This window comes from Oryx dammah, unplaced genomic scaffold, assembly GCF_014754425.2.
Source record: "Oryx dammah isolate SB20612 unplaced genomic scaffold, SCBI_Odam_1.1 HiC_scaffold_29, whole genome shotgun sequence".
NCBI classification, from domain to species: Eukaryota; Metazoa; Chordata; class Mammalia; order Artiodactyla; family Bovidae; genus Oryx; species Oryx dammah.
The window spans coordinates 15,657,243-15,679,374 of record NW_024070213.1 but is presented as its reverse complement, the minus strand read 5'-3'; the positions used below and the strand labels follow the sequence as shown (position 1 = coordinate 15,679,374).

Sequence of the window (22,132 nt, the reverse complement as noted above, 5' to 3'; positions counted from 1 at the left end):
GGATGGGCCGACTCCACAGCAGCAGGTGCTGACCTGAGTTTCCTGGCTCCCAAGGCCGCGTGATATGGCAGGAAGTGCAGGTGGTGGGAAGACCCCATCCCTGGAGACTTTAAAAGAAAACATTTATTTATCTAGGCTATGTCAGTCTTTTTAAAAATATTTATTTGGTTGCTTTGGGATCTTCTTTGCCTCAGGCAGGATCTTTCACCGTGGTGCATGGATTTTCCAGTTGGGGCACATGAGCTCAGTGGACCATTGAGATTTGTAACCACTGGACCACCACGGCAGACCCTGACCCTGAAGACTTTTAAGGACAAGAGGGATCTGTCTCTATGAGCTAAACCAGAAAAAAACCAGTCAGGTGGCCCTGGGTTGTCCCTCTGAGGAAGGGGGGGCAGGATGCCTGGGTTCCTCCTCCATCCTGCACCTCATTTTCCCTTCCTGAGAAATGGGCAGAATCCCTAAACAACTAACTCTGTCCCCAAGAAAAGGCTGTACCCACTGGGGACTCTCATGGAGCAAGACTCGATTGTGTAGCTGCTTTACAAGGTGCTATCAGGAGAGTCCTGAGAAGCACAACATTTTTTTTTCTCCCTTGGGAATTGGTTGTGTTTCCTTTGGAAAGACAAGACCCCAGGCTCCTGGCAGGCAGGGACCAAGTCTTACCGTCTCTGCATCCCCCAGCCTAGCACAGTCCCTCCCACGCCCCATGCCGTGGACACACAGTCAACACGTGTTGAACAGATGATGTTACTTCTGGGGAAGAAGGAGACATTTAACACGGCTGAGCCGGCTTCTCAGAGGAAAAAGCCTTCTCAGCTCTAGCTCCTTCTGATTGGGTGAAATGTGCCCTTACAGTCATAGGTTCAGTGGATTGGGACGCCCATCTTTGGAACCCAACCTGTCCCATCTTAGGGCTTCCCAGGTAGTACAGCGGTAAAGAATCCACCTGCCAATGCAGGAGACACAAGAGATGCAGGTTTGATTCCTGGATTGGAAAGATCCCCTTGGAGAAGGAAATGGCAACCCACTCCGGTATTCTTGACTGGGAAATCCCATGGACAGAGGAGCCTGGCGGGCTGTAGTCCATGGGGTCACAAAGAGTTGGGCACAACTGAGCGAATCATGTATGCACGTCCCATCTTAATCCACCTTTGCTCTAAATATTCATCCGATGACCCAATGTCTCTGCTGGTTTGGAAAAAAGTCTGTGTCTAACATGGTTAGAGTCCCTCCCCTCCCAGCTTCCCTCAAACACCATGCCCACCCAGGGCAGGTGTAGATGGGGAAGCATCCTGGCGTGGACATTTCTGAGGTTCACGACTAGGCTTTCCCTTTACAGCTTCCCTGGGACACAGCTAGCAGGTTTCTGCTGGAGAAATGGCTTCTAACAGGGAGCAACAGGTTCTATGATCCTGGGAGGAGTGTCCTCAGGGTGAGCTTCTTATTTCTTGGATGACAGCTGATCCGCAATGGGAAAGCATCTTGAAAGAGCCAAGTGCCCCTCAACACCAACTTCCCTCCACCGCCACCAGTCAAGAATTCCATCATCGGGGAGCTTGTGAGAGGACCATGAGCTCAGACGGTGGGCTAAATCCTGGCTGGGACCCACCAGTGCCAGGGCCTCTTAGGTTTGGAGCCTGCAGAGCTCAGGCTGCGTTTCCCCTTTCTCACGAAGGCAGGAAAGCGGCAGACAATCGCCACCTGCCAGGCATGACTCGAAACTCCCTTAGCCTTCACAGCCACCCAAGTGGATGCTATTTTTATATTCCAGTGAGGACACTGCTGACTAGAGGAATGGCTGGGACTGAACTTGGTATTCAGTGCCCATTCTCTTAGCTGTTTACATTTCTATGTGGGAGAAGGCCAGGAAGGGCAAGGGCTATGGGGAGGTGGGTGCTGCCCGCTTTGAGTGCCCCGGTTCTTTGTGACTGGCACGTCCCCAAAGCCTAGCTCCTAGGGGACTGTTTTCTTTTAGAACATAATAGTTAAGAGCATGAGCTTTGGGGCTGTCACAGAGAGCTGGGTTCAAATCCTGCCTCAAGGACTTCCCTGGTGGACCAGTGGCTAAGACTCAGCGCTCCCAATGCAGGGGCCTGGATTCGATCCCTGATCTGGGAACTAGATCCCATATGCTGTAACTAAGACCCAATGTAGCCAAAAAAAAAAAAAAAAAAAAATCCTGCCTCGGCCTCTTCCTGGAAGGCCGGTCCCTGATGGGTCACTAAGCTTTAGTTTCGGTTTCTTACCTCTGGTGGTGGGATTGTGAGGTCTCACTCATTGAGAGGCACCAAAGGCATAAAACCCCCGTTAAGAGCAGGGTATCCAGTAGGTGCTCAGTTAAGGGAGCTGTCATTGTTTTTATCATCAAGGGAGAAATGCCCTCGCCCATCCCTACCAGGTCTTTTATTTATTAATTGTCGTTCAGTCACTCAGCTGTGTCCAACTCTTTGCAATCCCATGGACTGCAGCAAGCCAGGCTTCCCTGTCCATTACCAACTCCCGGAGCTTCCTCAAACTCATGTCCATTGAGCCGGTGATGCCATCCAACCATCTCATCCTCTGTCATCCCCTTCTCCTCCTGCCCTCAGTCTTTGCCAGCATCAGGGTCTTTTCCAATGAGGCAGCTCTTCGCATCAGGTGGCCAAAGTATTGGAGCTTCAGCATCAATCCTTCCAATGAGTATTCAGGGTTGATATTTACAGCCCTAAAATCTACCAGGATTTCTGCTCTGTCCCAGGCTCTGAGAATTCAAAGAAGACCAAAGCATGGTTCCCCTAGTTAAACAGAGGAGAAAGCATGTGCTTCTGTAATTAGAACAGTCATTTGTGGGGATTCTTGGTGGTCCAGTGGTTAAGACTGTGCACTTTCACTGAAGGGGGTTTCAACTCTGGTCGGGGAGCTAAGATCCCGTATGCGGCCAAAAAATAGGGAAAAAAAGCACACACACACACTTTTGCTCCCAGTGGGAAGATAAGGCGGTGACCATACAGATATAATTGGGAGTCCCAGAGGCAGCGGGTGGGACTGCTGGTCCTAGAACCACAGTCCTGCTCATCTTAACGTTTCTGCTGAGTCTATCCTTGCCCCGCCCTCTCCCCAGCACTGAGCTGCCCACACGGCCAGGTGTACCAGCAGTGTGGGACCCCCTGCAACCTCACCTGCCGCTCACTCTCCCACCCGGACGAGGAATGCACCGAGGTCTGTCTGGAGGGCTGCTTCTGCCCGCCGGGGCTCTTCCTGGATGAGACGGGGTCCTGTGTGCCCAAGGCCCAGTGCCCCTGTTACTACGATGGCGAGATCTTCCAACCTGAAGACATCTTCTCAGACCATCACACCATGTGGTGAGTCGAGCAGCGGGACTGGGGACCCCGGAAATGGCAGGGCTGGGAAATGGTCCTCTGAGTCCTCCATTTCATGGATGGGTACACTGAGGCCCATGGCAGGAAGTGCCTGCCCACCGTTGCACAGTGAGTTGGGAGCTAAGCTGGGATATCACCCAGGCCTTCTATCTGCCTTCCTGTGCCCAGCATTGGAGCTTCAGGCTGGGGGTGGGAGTAAGTCATGAGCAGTAAGCCAGCTGTGACTCATGGAGCCCCACTCCCTGCATGAGGTATCAGTTTCCCTTTTCTAGAACAGGAGATGAGAGTGCTCCCTGCCAACCTCCCCTTCAGCCTTCTGTCAGTGTTCTCAGGACAAAGCATTTGAGCCAGAAGAACATTGACCACAGTGGCATCACCTCCAGAGCACATCACTGTCCCCACTTGCTTCATGCTTTTCTTGAAACAAAAAAAAAAAACAAAAAAAAAACACCATCCAGATCACACCTACTTCCTGCTGTCCTTCACCCAGGCCCTTGGGCGTGATCAGTGTCAGCAGGGCAGTCACAGTCGCAGAAAAAGTCTGTAACAGAACATTTACAAACACTCCTTGGCACCAGTTCTGTTCTGGGCGCTAGGCTAGAGATGGTGACCTGAAGATGAACCGGACACAGAGTGGGCCTCAAAGAATCTGACCGTCTACAAGGGAAACCAGCTGAAGTGTCCTGGTGATGGAAAATTTCAGACATTGGAGTGGGGAGAATAGTGTCAGGAGCCCTAATGCATCCAGCCTCGGCTTCCCTGATTATGACCCCTTTGCTGTTCTGATTTTTAAAAAAATTTAGAAAAAGTTTTATTGAGATATAATTTACACACAATAAAATTTCTCCTTTTTGGTATAGAGAGCTACAGATGCTTACAAGTGTGTACATCACACTCGAGATACAGAATGTTTTCATCACCCCCTCAATCCTTCACTCACCCTCTGGGCTTCCCTGGTGGCTCAGATGGTAAAGAATCTGCCTGTAGTGCAGGAGACCAGGGTTCGATCCCTGGGTTGGGAAGATCCCCTGGAGGAGGAAATGGCAACCCACTCCAGTATTCTTGCCTGGAGAATTCCATGGACAGAGGAGTCTGGCGGGCTACAGTCCATGGGGTCACAAAGGGTCAGGACACGAGTGAGCGACTGGGCTGTAATATTCAAGGTGTTTCTCTCCGGGACCTTGCAACAACACTGTTAGGCAGACAGGCTTTTTCAGTAGGAATTTGAGGCTTAGAGATATGATCGCTTTCCCAAGCCACTCAGCAACTGGCCGGAACCCAGGAACTCCTGGACTCTTTGTGTTACCTGGAGAAGAGGCCATTGAGTTTGGCAATCAGAAGGTCCTGGTGGCCCTCTTGTTTTGTAATGTGGTGAGCAGCTGCGTTTCACATGGATGACGGGATGGGAGCCCGGCTGGAGTGGGCAGAGCACCTTGTGGGAGGCGGGGAGTCCTTCTAAGTGAGGCTGTGACCTTTGTTTCTGCAGCTACTGCGAAGATGGCTTCATGCACTGCTCCACGAGTGGAGCCCCGGGAAGCCTGCTGCCTGAAGCAGTCCTCAGCAGTCCCCTGTCCCACCGCAGTGAGTACTGCTCGCCACGAGCTCCCCACTTCCTCTGCTCAGACGGCATGGGTGAGGGGGCTGGCTGCATTCAGGCATGTGTTTGGGTGGGTGACCTCCAGGACTTTGCATGTGGACATCCCAAGTACTGAGGCAGGAGAAGTTTAATTTTGTGATGAGGAAAGACTGAATTGCCTGTAGCATGGACCAGAGAGATCTCACTTCTGCCCACGGGAACCTTAAACCAGGGAGCAGCTGTGGGTGTGTTGTGTTGGCCACTTTGACTGTGGTCAACACCGCCCTCCTCCAATGGCCTCTCTATCAAGGGACATGCTGACCAGGACACCTATTTAGAAAGCTTCTCAGCTGGATTTGAGAGAGCAGTTTGAACCTGGTGCCTTTAGTGTGAAGGTCGTAATTGATGCTGTGCTGTTTAGGGCTGAGACACAGGAGAGAGAAGAGGCTGACCTGGGGCTGGTGGGACCATATTCACATTTATGGAGCAGGGACCTCATGGGATTCCAGACAGATTGTCATCCTTGTGTAGAAAGGACCCCCTAGGAGGAGGAGGTGGGATGTCTTTAGGCAAATTGTTCTTTGGTTGCTAAGTCATTTCGACTCTTTGCTACCCTATGGACTGCAGCGTACCAGACTCCTCTGTCCTCCACCATCTCCCAGAGTTTGCTCAAATTCTTGTCCATTGAGTCAGTCATGCCATCCACCCATCTCCTCCTCTGTCACCTCCTTCTCTTCCTGCCTTCAATCTTTCCCAGCATCAGGGTATTTTCCATTGAGTCGGCTGTTTGCATCAGATGGCCAAAAGTATTGGAGCTTCAGCTTCAGCATCAGTCCCTCCAATGAATATTCAGGACTAATTTCCTTTAGGATTAACTAGTTTGATCTCCTTGCTGTCCAAGGGACTCTCAAGAGTCTTCTGCAGCACCACAATTCAAAAGCATCAATTCTTCAGTGCTCAGCCTTCTTTATGGTCCAGCTCTCACATCCATATATGACTACTGGAAAAACCACAGCTTTGACTAGACGAACCTTTGTTGGTGAAGTGATGTCTCTGCTTTTCAATATGCTGTAAGACATATGGGCTATTTTCAACCTCTGCTTCCTGCCTCTCAGTTTACCTGAGACCCTCCCTCTGACCCAGCTCTGTGACCGTGTTTGCTTTTCGAGGGCCCTGGTGGGGAGTTTGCCCCCTCCCTCGCATGGCTGGCTGGTTGTGGAGCATCTCAGCCTATAGCTGGGGCAGGATCCGAAACACACAGGCAGCTTACCAGCTATCAGAGCTTAGGACCTTGTCTTAGTCCGTTCAGGCTGCATAACAAAATACTGCAGACTGGGGACTTACAAACAGCAGACACTTCTCACAGTCCTGGAGGGTGGAGATTTGAGAGCAGGGTGCCCACATGGTCAGGTGAGAACCTGCTTCTGGGTCCTCACTGTGTCCTCACGTGTTGGAAGGGGTGAGGGAGTCCCATGGCGTGTTTCCTTAGGGTGCTAACCCCATTCATGAGGCATGATTGGTCACCCACCCTCATAACCAATCTCCTCCCCTAACCCTTGCCTTCTAACCTCCTAACCTTTGGGGGTTAGGATTTCAGCATGTGATTTTGGGGGACACAACCATTCAGTCCATAGTGGACCCCAAGGTCACTGCATCCCTGTGCCTCTTTCTTCCTCCCGCTCTCTCTCACTGAAGCATTTCCCCCACGACCTCACCCCTCTCGGCTACATTCTGCCTCCAAGGTCTTTCATGTCTCCCTTGCCCAGAGTCGTCTTCTTGTCTAGTCACTGGAGGGTATCTTTTTTCAAAGTCAGGGAACTCCTAGAATTTCATGCGATTTGGAAAAATCATTTAACCTCTTAGGGTTTTAGTTTCCTAACAGACGTTTCCATATAAAAATGAGGCTGGAAATTCTGACTTTCTTACCCATACGAGGTAGTAAATGCTGTATATGTAAGATACAAATGCAATCCAGCTCATCAGAGTTTTTGAAAGACAGGCACTGTATCAGTCATCTGCTGCCATCATTTATTCAATCACGCAGTGATACTAATTGTCAGGAAATGTATCAGTGAACAGAGTAGATATCGTGCCCTCCCTGCCCCCCGCCGCCTTCACGGAGCAGATATTTTAGCCTGTGGGTGGGGTGGGTGTGAGCAGTCAACAAAGAAGTAAAACAAATGGTGTATCAGATGGTGATGTCAGGCAATTAGGTGGAGAGTGACAAAGCGGGGGTGGGGGGCAGGTAGGAGGGTCCAGGGATGGAGTGTTCCAGGTTTAAATGGAGGGGCTGGGACGGTTGGGGGCCGGGCAGAGGAGGACATGTGAGCAAAGCCCCCTTTAAAGTTCTTGTGATTAAGCTAATTTTAGCAATGGTTGTGTTGGGGCAGGGGTTCCTTTTTAGCACCTGGCTAAATCCTGGCTCTGGACATTTCTGCCGTGTGTCCTGATTCAGTGTAGTGGGCAACAGCAGGGTTGGGGGATGAGGACCACGGGCCATCGGAGGGGTGCTGAGCTCAGCAGAAGTGCCTTCAGTGTGGGCAAAGGTCAGAGGTCAGATGAGTAGATGACGCTGCTGCCCAGGGCCTGGCTGGAGGTCAGTGCCGTGTCCCAGGGCGTGGACAGCCTGAGCCTCTGGGGTGGAGTGACTGCATGCAGGGGACGAAGGACAGGGTAGATGGCAGACCTATTCACCCCTCCACTGATCTGTGGCTTTCCTGACTCCAAGGCAAAAGGAGCCTGTCCTGCCGGCCCCCCATGGTCAAGCTGGTGTGCCCTGCTGACAACCCGAGGGCCGAAGGGCTCGAATGCACCAAGACCTGCCAGAACTATGACCTGGAATGCGTGAGCACGGGCTGCGTGTCCGGCTGCCTCTGCCCCCCGGGCATGGTGAGAGCCCAGATTTTGTTTGTTTTCCCATGAAGGATCAACAAAAATGAGGGGATTGCTCTAGAAAAATTCCCAAGCCTTTTAGTTCATAAATTCTTGAATGGACCACCTGCGTTTAAATTAGACTATTACCTGCGCCTACCACGAGGTGGCAGCAAATCACAGTCCAGTGCCCGTCTCTTGCCCTCCAGCCAGGGCTGGACACAGCCTCCAGGCAGAGCCCTAGACTCAAGCTTTCAACACTTCCTGCCACACTGGAGGAGATCAAGGAGAGAAAAGACACAGAACCATTCAAGGATACACAATTGTGTAGTGGAAATCCTGGTCTCCTGTCTCCCGGCCCCAGGTGTTGTACCACTGTCTGTGAGATGCTCGCTTACCTCTGAAGTCTAGTGGCCACATCTTCCAAACTGGTACCCAGCTCTGCTGGCATCAGGGAACCCCTTGGCAGAGGGGAAGTGTGTTCATTTCCCTGGTCCTTTGAAGCCCGATTTTCTCGCTGGCCCACTGGGAAGCCTGAAAAGACTTTGGTGCTGTTTTTATTTGGTTTTGTTTTAAATTAATTTTTATTGGTGTATTTGGATTTACACTGTGGTGTTAGTTTCTGCTGTACAGCAAAATGAATCAGTTATACATGTATCCACTCTTTTTTAGATTCTTTTCCCCATATAGCTCATTACAGAGTATTGAGTAGAGTTCTCTGTGCTGTACAGGAGGTTCTTATTCGTTATCAATTTTATGTTTAGTTGTGAGTATATGTCAATCCCAATCTCCTGATTTATTTCTTCTTTCCCTTCCCCTCTTAGTTGGGGCTGCTTCTTAAAAGCTAGAGCTTGGGCTCAGGGGCCCATCCACAGACAGCCTCACAGGAGGGCATTGTAAATCCTATGAAATGTAATCCTAAAAGGTTCCAGAAAGCCCTCCTGTCTCAAAGATATCTCCTATACTTCCTATGGTTTGTCACCTAATCAGATTTACTAAAATGTGATAGGTATGAAGTTAGTTTGGTTAACAAAAAAGAACTTTAAAAAAGCTTCTCTTATAAATACTCATAGGAAGTCATTCACACTTTAGTGAGAGTTAGTTCATCAGATTCTTTCCTGGTAGCAAACATGCATTGAGCTGGAAATATTAGCAGGGAGGACATAGCACAGTTGGAAGGAAAAAAAAGATTTTGGAGGATGGGTCAGTGTGGAGGGGTGAAGGTGGGGTGTTTTCCAGAGAAAAGTGACAAAACCTATTTTTTTCTACTTCATAATTTTCCTTGGGGCCGATTGAAACCCAGGACCAAGTTCTCAGCACAAACCTTTCTTGCTCAAGATGTCATGAGTTGATGAACAAACGTGACTACTATTTCTGCCTGTTCTCTTCTGAAGTCCTTGAAGGACAACGTCACCTTTATCGTATCATCCTTCTCGTGTCCCAAAGGGGCAGATGCTGGGCAGGGGTGGGTCTCTTCTTTTTAAACATGTCCAAGAGACTGACTTGCACAAAATTCACTTGGCGGCTTCAGTGCTGGCCTGCCCTCCCTGTGGACCAGTTCTCATCTACATCTCGCCCATCTCCTGCATTGTGTCTTTATCTTTCTATCTCTGTGGATTTTTTTTTTAAATGCTTTAGGACTCTGGGTGATTCACCTGGACTGGTGGCGTTAAAGTTGAGAGCCTCCTGATGGGAAACCTTGCCTCACATATACATAGGCACACACACATATATACACACATACACACAGAGGTACACATGCATATAGACACATGTACACTCACATGTATAAACACACACACACAGATACCCAAACATACACAGGACACACAAACATACACACACAGAGGCAAACATACGTATACACATATGCACACACACAGGCACACACCTATACACACACATGCACCTAACCATACGTACACATAGGTACGCACACACATAGACACACACACAGCACACAAAAATATAGACACACACACAGGCACACATACACATAGACACATATGTGCACTCACGTATATTAACACACACACATGCACCCACATATACACACATGCATCACGCACAGAGACACACTGTGGCTGCTGCTGCTGAGTTGCTTCAGTCGTGTCCAACCCTGTGCGACCCCAGAGACGGCAGCCCACCAGGCTCCCCTGTTCCTGGGATTCTCCAGGCAAGAACACTGGAGTGGGTTGCCATTGCCTTCTCCAACAGAGACACACAGGCACACACATATATATATATAGGCACACACATGCACACAGCCATACGCACACACATGCCTACCCACACATACACATAGGCATCACATATACACACACATATACATACAGGCAAACACAAATATAGACACATGGGCACTCACATATATCAACACACATATACACCCACACATATGCACACCTACACCCACATATACACAGGCACACACCCACATACACACCTGTGCCTACACAGACACACAGAAACACACACAGATACACATGTGCATACACAGGACACACAAATACACACACATGCACACAAATGCATGCATATACAGAAGCACGTGTGTACAAACACATGTACATGCACGCACACATATACATATTCACACACAGAATTTCAGTCTGCGCTCCCTGACATGAAAGCCCTTTGTTCAGCCCAAGACCGCCCTGTCCCAGGGCTTGGGTCCCAGATTTATCTGTGGAGCAATGGGGTCATGTGAATGCTGGGGCACTCAGACCAGAAGCTTCTCACCCTTGGGTGGCTTTGGAACCAGAGTGCTGTGGGTTCTTCTCCCAAGGTCATGCAGAGTGGGCATCCAGGGCTGCCTCCTGGACTGCCAGGATGGAATCCCCGTGTGGGGTCCAGAGGGGCTTGGCCAGCTCTTCCTGAGCCCACCGGGGCCAGTGGCTCTTCTCAGTTCTCCCCGCCCCCTCGGCGGCATCCATGAGGAGTATAACTTGTCACGTGGTAACTCCTCGGTGGGTGGAGGGTGGGGGAGGAGGGCAGGTGTGTCAGACCCTCAGGAGGTGACTCGTGGGACTTGAAAACCCCCAGCCGCTGGTTCTGGTCCATCCCTGCCTGTGGCCAGTGTTCTGCTTTCACCTCCAGGACATTAAGTACGTTGTTAACTACTTACTTCATTTCATTAAATCAATTGTCCAGTTTTTTCAGTTATAGAACATAATAAATGCTCAATGAAGAACAATCAGAAAAAAAATTAAAAACCGCAAAAAGAAAATCAAACTCCCTTATCCCAGCCCTCCAGAGGCAACTTCTAAATTCCCTTCCAGACAGTTTTTGAAGTATATATATATATATTTTTTCATAATTGAGACTATATGTATATACAGTTTTTTCCTCTCTTGTTTTAAAAATTAACAGAATAAGTAGTTCTCAAAACTTTTAAGATTTTAATATTTCCATTGGACAGTATCACCTGGAGATTCCTCAATGGGCTTAGTCATTTTCCTATCATTGAACACTTAATTGCTCCCACTTTTTTTGGAGTGATAAGTAATTGCACATTAATCTTTGCCAAAACTCTCTTACCTTTGGAGAAATCCCCTGGAAGAATTACTGGGTTTAAGGAGATGCATGTGCCAGGGGCTTTTGACAGATGTTACCAGAGTCTCCACTGGGTCCCAGGGTGCCTGCCTACAGCAGTGTGTGAGAGCAGAGGGGGTCGGAGCATCTCCAGCTGAGCCAGGAGGACCAGTGTGGACAAGAGCTGAGCAGGGTCTCCAGTCCCGGTCTGGGCATGGGCTCCTTGGGTTGCGTCTGGCCGCGGCTGTTCACTCACATCGGCCCCAAGACTTTCCGTTCACTTTCCCTCAGGTCCGGCATGAGAACAGGTGTGTGGCCCTGGAAAGGTGCCCCTGCTTCCACCAGGGCAGAGAGTATGCCCCTGGAGACAGGGTGGAGGTCGACTGCAACAGCTGGTGAGGCTGGAAGTGGTTCCGGGGGCGCTGGGGGTAGGTCGGGGAGGGGTTTGGTCACTTGCCCACTCCCCACCCGTGGGAATGTGACTGCACCTGTCCTTTCCCCTCTGCCTCTGTTTCTCCATCTGTAAAATGGGAGAATCTTTTTCATCCCCTGGGCTCGCCCTGGTTGGATGCTCTCTGGAAAGCAGTGTTTCCCTGCGGGGAGAGGGGCAGGGGGAAGATAAGGGCCGTGTCCATTACTGCACGTGCGACCAAACCACCCCAGGGCACCAGGTTGGGGTCCTTCTGTGGCCTTTTCCTGGTCCCCCTCCCCCATATTGTGAGGGTGCCTGCCTGGAAAGGGACCATCCTTCACCCAGTCCCTGACTCTGCTCATCACCCCACCTTTCTCTGGGGCTGTGCAGAGCTTTAGGGGTGGGCCAAGGGGCCAGGCAGGAAGGGGCTGGAGGTCTGCGCATCCCACTGCTGATGCCCAGAGTGGACTTCCTGACGTTGGTTCTGGTACAGAGTGGGGAGATGGGGGCGTGGGCAGCTGGCAAGTCCCTGTGGGTTTATACACATTGCTGTCCACACAGACCCTCTCCCGGCAGAAGTTCACGGCTGGTCACCATTTCTCTGCCTCAGAACTTGCCTGCTCTTCTGTCCTGTGTGTTCCCTTAGCCTCAGAGGGGCTCTTGGCCTCGGGGTCTGTTGTGTAGAGACCAGTGGCCCTTCCTAGATAAAGTCTCGGGAGACTGGGCTTCAGCAATTTCGGCGCAGGTGGTGGCAGTGTCCCTGGGTCACCTTGGACAACTGGGGCTCTGCTTTGCCCCTTGTGATGAGTGGGTAGCGTGGCTTCCCTGTCCTGCTGGGCCCCGTGCCCTAAAAACATGGGGGTTCATGATTGCAGAGCCCTACGAGGTCCGATCTGCAGGCCCTGAAGCCACCCACCAGTTACTAAGGCCTTCTGGAGGTGGGTGGCGTCCTGGCTGCCCTCATGCTGGACCTGTCCCTGTACCCAAGGGCTTCACCCTCACCCCCCGTCTCCTGTCCCCAGCGTCTGTCAGGACCGGAAGTGGAACTGTACGGACCGCGTGTGTGATGCTAGCTGCTCTGCCGTGGGCCTGGCTCACTACTTCACCTTTGATGGGCTCAAGTACCTGTTCCCGGGGGAGTGCCAGTATGTCCTGGTGCAGGTGAGACCCCGGGGAGGGGGGGCGTCCCAGGCTAGAGCTGCTTGTGGAAACAGCTCTGGGGGCTGGTTTCTAAGGGAGTGACTTCCCAGTCCCTGGAGAGGCGGGGCTTCAAGACCCCGGTGACTGCCGCCTTGCCTCAACTCTCTGGACGCCTCCAGGGATGGATGGAAACTCATTGGTAGACTGGCCTTGGTATGGAGCAGGCTCCCATCGCCCCAGTTCCAGCACAAGGGAATGAGAGAAGGGCTTCTTTCCTCCCGGCAGACACAGCTTGTTCAGGGGACCAACCATGGCAAGTGGAGTCAGGGCTGGATTTTGGCCCCGGCACCCTCTCTGCCAGCATCCTTGTGTGGTGGACAGCCCACTGGGGATGGTGGAAATGACCCCTGGAGTTTCCTTCCCTTCCTGTGATTCTGTTCCATTCTATCTATTCTGTTCTGTTCTCTTCTACAGCGTGTCTCCTACTTACGAATGAGTTCTATTCTGAGAGCACGTTCGTAAGTCCAGTTTGTTCAGAAGTCCACCTAAGTTAGCCTAGGTACCCAACTAACACAGCTGGCTATGTTTTGTACTATACTGTAACAGGTTTATAACACTTTTCACACAAATAATACACAAAAAAACAAATACAAAAATAAAGAAAACATTCTTAATCTCATAATGCAGTACGTTGAAAAGTACAATAGTACTTTACAAAAGTACAGCAGCACAATGGCTGGCATACAGGGGCTGGCATCAAGTGACCAGGCAAGAAGAGTTACTGACTGGAGGAGGGAGAGGAGCGGGGGAGACGGAGGAGCTGAAGGGCCAGCAGCGGTGGGAGACGGAGGGCAAGCTGCCCGTTCCCTCACACCTGATGTGATGGTTCCTTGCTAGAACACAAGTTGCACGTTTGCATCTTTGAAGGTTTGCAACTTGAAGGTTCATATGTAGGGGGCTCCTGTTCTATTCTATTCTATCCTGTCATATCCTGTCCTATTCTATCCTATTCACCGTTTTCATTTCCAACCTAGTGCAGCTCAGAGTGGGGAGGGGTTGTAGGCTAGAGAAGGTCCTACTGCCTGCAGGGTGGGAAGCAGCCCCAGGGGATCCTAGCTGTGGACTCAGGGCAGCTCTGCCCCGTCTCCTGGCGGGTGGACTCCTGGGTGTTTCTCTTGCTGGTTGACACTGATGTGGGTGGGCAAGGAGGGCTGGGCTCTTTATTCATGACAACGAGGAGGCTGGACTCTGCATCTTAAACAAATTGAGGTCTGTTCATCTCCCCTCTCTCGAGTTGGGGAGGAGGGGCTCGGTGTGGTCTGGAGGGAGGACCACAGACCCACAGGGGCCTCAGCCCCAGAGTCAGAGCTGCAAGGAGTTGGGCATCGAGGGAGATGGAGTGTGACATTTGCCTGTTGTGGGGGGAAGGAGCCCCCTGCCTCTGTCCCCTGCCCCAGATTGGCCCCAGAGAGGTGAGTGGCATGCTAGCAGATGGGCATGCACCCCATGAAATGGTTTTACGCACACCCAGGTGCCCTCTGGGGCTTCCCCACAGATCGTATGTGGAAGCCCATGTTTGTTACCTGTGTGCCTTCCAGCTTTGGTAGCAAAAGAAGGGGTGACGCCAGCTCTGGAGCTCCATCCTCAGTCGGGTTCAGATCTGGGCACCCAGAAAGCATGACAGCTCAGTGCAGTGAGAGGAACTGGTCAGACCCCTGCCCTGGCTCTGCCTGCCCAGTGAAGCTGCCCAGGTGGGCAGTCGTGCCCCCACGGAGCTGTGCCCCTCGGGGGGCTACTAGTCCTGCCCCACAGCCAGTGCTGATGTCCCCTTGATGCTCTTCCTGGGTCCCCTCCCTGTCTCTGCTTCCTCCTCTGGGAGGTGTTCTCAGGACTAAACTCTCCCCTTCAGAAAAATCTCCGCTGGTGACACAGCGCTTCTACCTTTGCTCCCTCTTACAACTTTCACAATCCCATTAGCCCAACACTAACCCATTTAACCCAGCCATCCCACTAACCCAACACAAACGCATTAACCTGACAACCCCATTTGCCCGAGGCAAACCCGTTTGACCTAAGAGTCCCGTTAGGATGGCTAATTCCATCTTACAGAGGGGCACGTCTTGTGTGTGGTATGTATGTATGTGTGTGTGAGTGTGTGTATGTATGTGCAGAGTGTGTATTGCGTGTGTTATCTGTGTATGTACATGTGGGTGGGCATGTATGTGTATGAATGTGTCTGTATATGTGTTTGTATGTGTATGTGTGCACTTGTGTGTATATGCATGTGTGCGACTATATGAATGCGTACTTTATGCGTTATGTATGTGTGTCTTTGTGTGTATACAAATGCATGCCTGTGTGTGTGTACGTGTGTGCGTGCATGTGTGTATATGTGCATGTGTGTAGCACGAAAGTGTGTACTGTATGTATGTGTGTCTGTGTGTATACGAATGTGTGTCTGTTTATGTATGTGTGTGTATGTATGCAAGTGTGTATTGTATGTGTGTTCTGTGTGTGCATGTATGTGTGTGTTTGTGTGAGAGTCAGAGAGGTAAATGACCTACTCAACCTCATCCCAGACGTGGCAGAAACAAGCCCGCACCTAGCTTTTCTAAGTTGAGTGGTTTTCCCCATCACACTGCAGCGACAGCCACGATGGCGTGTCCCTTTCTGCTTCTTTTCTGTGCGGACCCCAGCGAGGACCAGTGCCCACTCAGCCTCTGTTCCCTTCTAGAGGTGGCAGCCCAGCTGGTGTTGCTGGGTCTGGCGGTCTTTGGTTACAGTCCTGGCCAGCCACCCAGGGGACTCTGCTGGAGCTTGGATCTACCAAGTGTCTCATGCCTGATAGTGTGGGTCCCTGCTGAGGCTGGCCCAACAGGCTCCGGGGGTGGGGGATCAGCAGGCTGAGGTGTCCACACTCCCGCTGTCTCCCTTCTTCCTCCCTCCTGCCCCTCAGCCCTTCTCCCTGCCTGACTGTAGGCACTTGCTCCTGGGTGATGGCTGAGGATGGCACACTTGTGAGTGTTGTCTGGCTCATGAACACGCAAGAACACACACGTACATGTGGTCATGGCAGCCTCCTATAACACTCCCTTCAAAGGCCTGGGAGCACCGGCCACTGGTCTGCTGGCCTGGGGAGGGGTGGAAGGATCGTGTTTCTCTCCTGACACCCACCCTTTTCCCCAGGACCACTGCGATGGTAGCCCTGGGACCTTCCGGGTCCTCGTGGGGAATGAGGGGTGCAGCGTCCCCTCCCTGAAGTGCAGGAAGCGCATCACCATCCTGGTGGAAGGAGGAGAGGTCGAGCTGTTTGACGGGGAGGTGAGTGTGGGCTGGCCCCCCACCTGCAGTGCCCCCGTCAGCTGCTGGGGAGCAGCGCCCAGCGTTCATTCAGGACACGTGCAGGTGGAGCACGATGCTGCTGGTGGAGAGACCTGACCACATCCCGCGAGGGGGCAGGTGCAGATGGTGACGGATTTTAGCAGAAGGAAGTGCAGACACGTGTGGAGGAGGGTGTGTAATGCATTTGTGCCAGTGTAGGAAGAGCCAGGGCTGACCTGGCGGGTAGTGGAGGGCGGGAGGACTTTCATATGGGAATACGTGTGTACACACACATATGTTATATGCCCATAGTCATGTTATTACAATATACACGTAGACATATGTATATATAAACACGCATTATACACATACAAACACACACACTTGTGTACACACATGTACATATATATTATGTACCATAGTCACATGAATTATATATATATACACATGAACACACACATATACACACATATATTCTACACACACATACATATGTATTATGTACCCATAGATATATGTATTATATACATATATCCACACGTAAACACATGTATTATACAAATATATATTATAATCACACATACACACATATACATACATATTATATACCCATAGCTGTATGTATTATATATACAAATGTATACACACATTTACATGCATGTATACATATATACTGTATACTCAGTTATATGTATGATACACACAAATGTATGCAACACATATAAATATATTTTACACACATGTACATATATATTATATATTCAAATGTATACCCACATATACATACAAATGTATACACACATGTACATACACATAAATATTGTGTCCCACACACATATATAATGTGTACAAAAGTATACACACATACTTACACATGTATATGTATGTCCTCACATTTATATATATAATATATACAAATGTCTGCCCACATACATACACATACATTATACATGCAAATATGTTATACATGCATATATATTGTCTCACATTTATATGTTATATATATAAATGAATACACACATATATACATGCACTATTCACACAAATATATATACACACGTATACAAGCATACATTATATATATATACACATGTATACACACATATATACTGTCCCTTACTGTCCTGGTCTCTCACTCAGGTGAATGTGAAGAAGCCCATGAAGGATGAGACGCACTTCGAGGTGGTGGAGTCTGGCCGGTACATCACTGTGCTGCTGGGCAAGGCCCTCTCTGTGGTCTGGGACGGGCACCTGGCCGTCTCCGTGTTCCTGAAGCGGACGTACCAGGTGGGTGGCCTTTCTCCACTTCCTCTTCTGTCTGCTTGCATCTTCAGCTCCCTGAGCAGCATCTGGGATCCCCCCACCCACAATCTCAGGGGAAAGGTGGGTGGTCAGCCTCCTCCTGACACAGATAAGACTCAAGGATTAGAGTTCACCTCTGCTGTTTCCCGAGACAGTTGCCCGTGGGCAGGATGGAGGGTCCTGGACCCTGCAAACAGTCCCTTGACTGACAGTAGGTATTTTTAAAGTTTCCTAACCTAAGGAGCAAAATGCATCACGCACAATGTGGCTATAACACGGCAGAACATTCTGGGTGCGACTCCCATGGAGCCCAGGCCAGCACCTGCCGAGGGCTGTGGTGAGCCGGCTCATCACCTGCTTGGGGGAAAGCTCGTGATGTCTGTCCAGGTCTTGACGGTTTGCTGGGATTTTGTTTCCTCCACGCATGTATGTGATGAATGCTCTGTCTGCCCTGGCGGCAGGACCCACTTTCCCAGCATTCTGATGGCTCATTCTCAGCTCATACCTGAGTAAGGCTGCTCCTTGCGACCCCATGCCATTTCTGGAGAGCATCAGCAACGCACTTATTCCATTATTATACAAATGCTTACTAAGCTCCTGTTACGTGTCAAGCACTGTTCTAGGCACTCTGGGTATGGGGGCAAATAACTTCCTATTGATACAGTGAGGGGAGACTCTGTCCTTGCCTTTCCTAGCTTCAGGAGACTGCCTGAATCCCTGGCTATGGCCCATCCTCCACCTACAAAGCATAGCATCTTCTGCTCTCCATTTCCCTCTGTCTTATCGCCTTTCTCATTCTGACTTCTGCACCCTGTATGGGGCCCAGTGATCACCCTGAGCTCACCCAGATGACCCAGGACAGTCTTCCTGTCTCAAGATCCTTGACCTAACACACCTGCAAAGTTCTCTTAGCCGTGTACGGTGACATATTCCTGGTTCTGAGGATTAGGACGTGGACATCTTCGGGGCCTGGTGTCGTTTTGCCTACCACAACCCTGCCTGCTTGCTCAATCGCTCAGTTGTATCTGACCCTTTGTGACCTCATGGACTGCAGCCCACCAGGCTCCTCTGTCCATGGGATTCTCCAGGCAAGAATACTAAAGTGAGTTGCGATGCCTGCCTCCAGAGCATCTTCCTGACCCAGGGATCGAACCTGTATCTCCTGCACTGCAGGCAGATTCCTTACTCTCTGAGCCATTGGGGAAGCCTGATGGAGGTTATATTCTAGTGGGGACATTATGTATTTTATTTTTTAAAGATTATATATACATTTTTAAAATATATATTTATTTATTTGGCTGCTCTGAGTCTTAGTAGCAGCATGAACTCTTTAGTTGCAGCATGTAAACTCTTAGTGGCAGCATGTGGGATCTAGTTCCCTGACCAAGGATCAAACCCAGGCCCCCTGCATTGGGAGCATGGAGTCTTAGCCACTGGACCACCAGGGAAGTCCCTGTTATATGTTTTTATTATTATTATTTATTTATTTGGCTGTGTTGCATCTTCTTCCATTGCAGAGCAGGGACTCTCTAGTGGTGCTCGGGTTTAGTTGCTCCACGGCATGTGGGATGTTAGCTCCCCGACCAGGGATCAAACCCGCATCCTCTGCATTGCAAGGCTGATTCTAAACCACTGGGCCACTAAGTATTTTAGATTGGTTGGTCTGATGAGACTTGTCTCAGAAAGTATGAGAAGAGTCTTTGGGGAAGAGGGAAGGGAGTCATGTAAATATCCTGACTTTAGGCAGATGGTAAATATCCTGAGTTTAGGCAGATGGCACAGCAGGGGCCAAGTCCCTGAGGTAGATGGTGTTTGTATGGAACAAGCAGACCAGAATGGCTAGAGAGGAGGGGCTTGACGTGATTGGTGGTCAGTAAGGACAGGGACCAGGCAGGGCCATACACAGGGGCCGTTAGGCCACGTAAAAATCTTTGTCCTTTTGCCCACCTGTGAGAACATTTTTCTTACACGTTTCCTAGCAAAACAAAATAAGTCACCTCTCTTTGTCTCAAGGCAGGACTTCAAAAAGGTTCTAAAAGCATCACCTTTTCTTTTCCAGGCTGATTTTGTCCACTTAAAAAAATGTTTTTTGGGCACACCTTGCAGCTTATGAAATCTTAGTTCCCTGACCAGGGATGGAACCTGCACCCCCTGCATTGAAAGGCAGAGTCTTAACCACTGGACCGCTGGAGAGGTCTTTGTCCAGTGGTTCTTATGTGATGGTTTCTATCTATTCATTCATTAGTTGGTCAGGATTTGTTGTATACTGCACCCCCTGATAGGTGAACATGGAGAGAAGTAAGATATTATGTCAGCCCTGGTAGCATTTAGTATACAGCAGAATCCTGGCCTTCCCTGGCGGCTCAGATGGTAAAGAACCTGCCTGTAATGCAGGAGAACTGGGTTAGATCCCTGGGTCGGGAAGATTCACTGGAGAAGGAAATGGCAACCCACTCCAGTATTCTTGCCTGGATAATTCCATGGACAGAGGAACCTGGTGGGCTATAGCCTACAGGGTCACAAAGAGTTGGACACGACTGAGTGGCCCCTGGCCAGCCTGCTCTGAACAGGCTGCAGTTGTCCAGGGAAGGCAAGCACCTGTCCACAGTCAAGTGGGACTAGAGGGCTCCTTCCTTAGACCTCTCACACTCTCCTGATGTAATGCTGAACCAGTTTCTCTTCTGCTCAGACCCTTACTGGGGCAGCTGATGGTTTATACTGCAGGGATCAAGGTCCAGGCTGCTTAACTGGCCCTCCAAGGGACCTGGGTGCGCTGCTTCTCTCTGTGAATGATCTTGGTTTCCTTAACCTTAACATGGGGTCATTTATGCTAATACTGAGAAGGGGGAGACAGAGGATGAGATGGTTGGATGGCATCACTGACTCAATGGACATGAGTTTGAGCAAATTCAGGGAGATGGTGAAGGACAGGGAGGCCAATCCACGGGGTCACAGGGAGTCGGACACAACTGAGTGACTGAACAGCTACAGCATGGGGGTCAGTGCAGAAGCAGGGAAAGGGCCTTGGCAGGGTTGGGGCTTTGCTGACCACCTTGGTCTCCCTCTGGGCTGCCCTCCCATCCCCTTCCCTCCTCCTCTTCCTCAGGCGAGTCTGCCTCCTGTGCTGCCTGGAACCTTCCTCCTCCTGACTCAGCCAGTTTGCTCTGAGGTTTGCAAAGCTCACGCTCCCCCGACTTGTCCCCCAGGAGCAGGTATGTGGCCTGTGTGGGAATTTCGATGGCGTCCAGAACAATGACCTCACCAGCAGCAGCCTCCAAGTGGAGGAAGACCCTGTGGACTTCGGGAATTCCTGGAAAGTGAGCCCGCAGTGCGCTGACACCCAGAAAGTAGGTTCGGGTCCCCACTGCTGTGCGAAGTGGGTGGTGTGGCCTGCAGGGGGCGGGGCTTGGGGAGAGGGCCTCTTGGGTGCTTCCGGGTTGACTGTTCTGGGTCCATCTGTGTTCTCCCTCTTGGTTCCCCAGGCGCCCCTGGACTCGGCCCCTGCCACCTGCCACAACAACGTCATGAAGCAGACCATGGTGGATTCCTCCTGCAGGGTCCTCACCAGTGATGTTTTCCGGGAGTGCAACAGGCTGGTGAGGGCAGCAGGGGGTCTGGGGGGCAGGCACTTCTAACCATGGATGCTTCCAGGAGCTTTAGAAATGATCTGTAGTTGCTCACCTCTCGTGGCTTCAGTCTGAGAAACAGAAAGAATAATCGACGGCTTATCAGGAAAGCAGTGCTTGGCAAAACCTTTTTCTTCTGTGCAATGGTTGGCTCTCTGTGCGTCCTGCCTGAGCTGCTCTTCTGGCCTCAGTCTTGGGGCTTGTCCCCCACAGGTTACCTTACCTCTAACCTCAGAATGGTGGGTTCCCTTCTCCTGCCCCTGCTGTGTCTCTGGCCCTAGGCGTCCCACCCCTGCCCTGGGCTCCCAGGTCTTGTCTTACAGAAACTCTTCTGGTCTTACAGCCAGATTAAAAAAAATTTTTTGGGGGGGCTGCTCTGTATGGCATGTGGGATCTTAGTTCCCTGACCAGGGATCAAACCTGTGCCCCCTGCATTGGGCGTGCAGAATCCCAACTACTGGACCACCAGGGAAGTCCCCTTAAACCCAGATTTTGAGCCTGCATTTTATGGCTTCTTTTGATGTCTTTATCTCGTGGTGATGAGGAATTTCTCCGAAAAAGGTTCAGTGTAGTTTTCTGTCTCTGTCTGAATGTATATATGCACACGTGTGTATCTGTGGGTACATGTGTATTTGTGTTTGTATGTACACATCTGGGGGAAGTCACAGCCACGTGCAGAGACCTGCTGCTTCATCGTGTCTCCCTCGTGGGAGTGGCTGAACACCTATGTTTCATCTCTTCCTGTCCAGCCGGTGATTTTTAGTCCCTCAGGACCCGGAAGGATACGTAGGATCCCCTGGTTTGGTGGAAACCCCGGGCACCCGAGCAGGAAGTGGGGAAGCAATGAGAGGGTCAAAGAAACCAAGGCTGCTAGGCACAGTGAGCTGCTTAATGTCCGGTTCATGCCAACTGCAACTCCCCCGAGCAAGGCTGATGCGTGGGGCAGATGAAGGCAGGAGGTGGTTACTGGGCTTGAACGTGGACAGCG

The 22,132-nt window shown here is 50.7% G+C and overlaps 1 protein-coding gene across 1 annotated transcript in view; it reads left to right on the top strand.

The window, feature by feature from the left end:
* Positions 1-22,132, top strand: part of VWF (von Willebrand factor) — a 124,152-nt gene that overhangs the window by 50,635 nt on the left and 51,385 nt on the right. Inside the window, exons 16-24 of the mRNA XM_040234946.1 lie at positions 3,104-3,344; positions 4,849-4,943; positions 7,667-7,827; positions 11,635-11,738; positions 12,778-12,916; positions 16,082-16,216; positions 17,357-17,503; positions 20,725-20,865; positions 21,001-21,114. Of these exons, the coding sequence (XP_040090880.1) occupies positions 3,104-3,344; positions 4,849-4,943; positions 7,667-7,827; positions 11,635-11,738; positions 12,778-12,916; positions 16,082-16,216; positions 17,357-17,503; positions 20,725-20,865; positions 21,001-21,114 (1,277 nt within the window). The remainder of the gene's footprint in view (positions 1-3,103; positions 3,345-4,848; positions 4,944-7,666; positions 7,828-11,634; positions 11,739-12,777; positions 12,917-16,081; positions 16,217-17,356; positions 17,504-20,724; positions 20,866-21,000; positions 21,115-22,132) is intronic.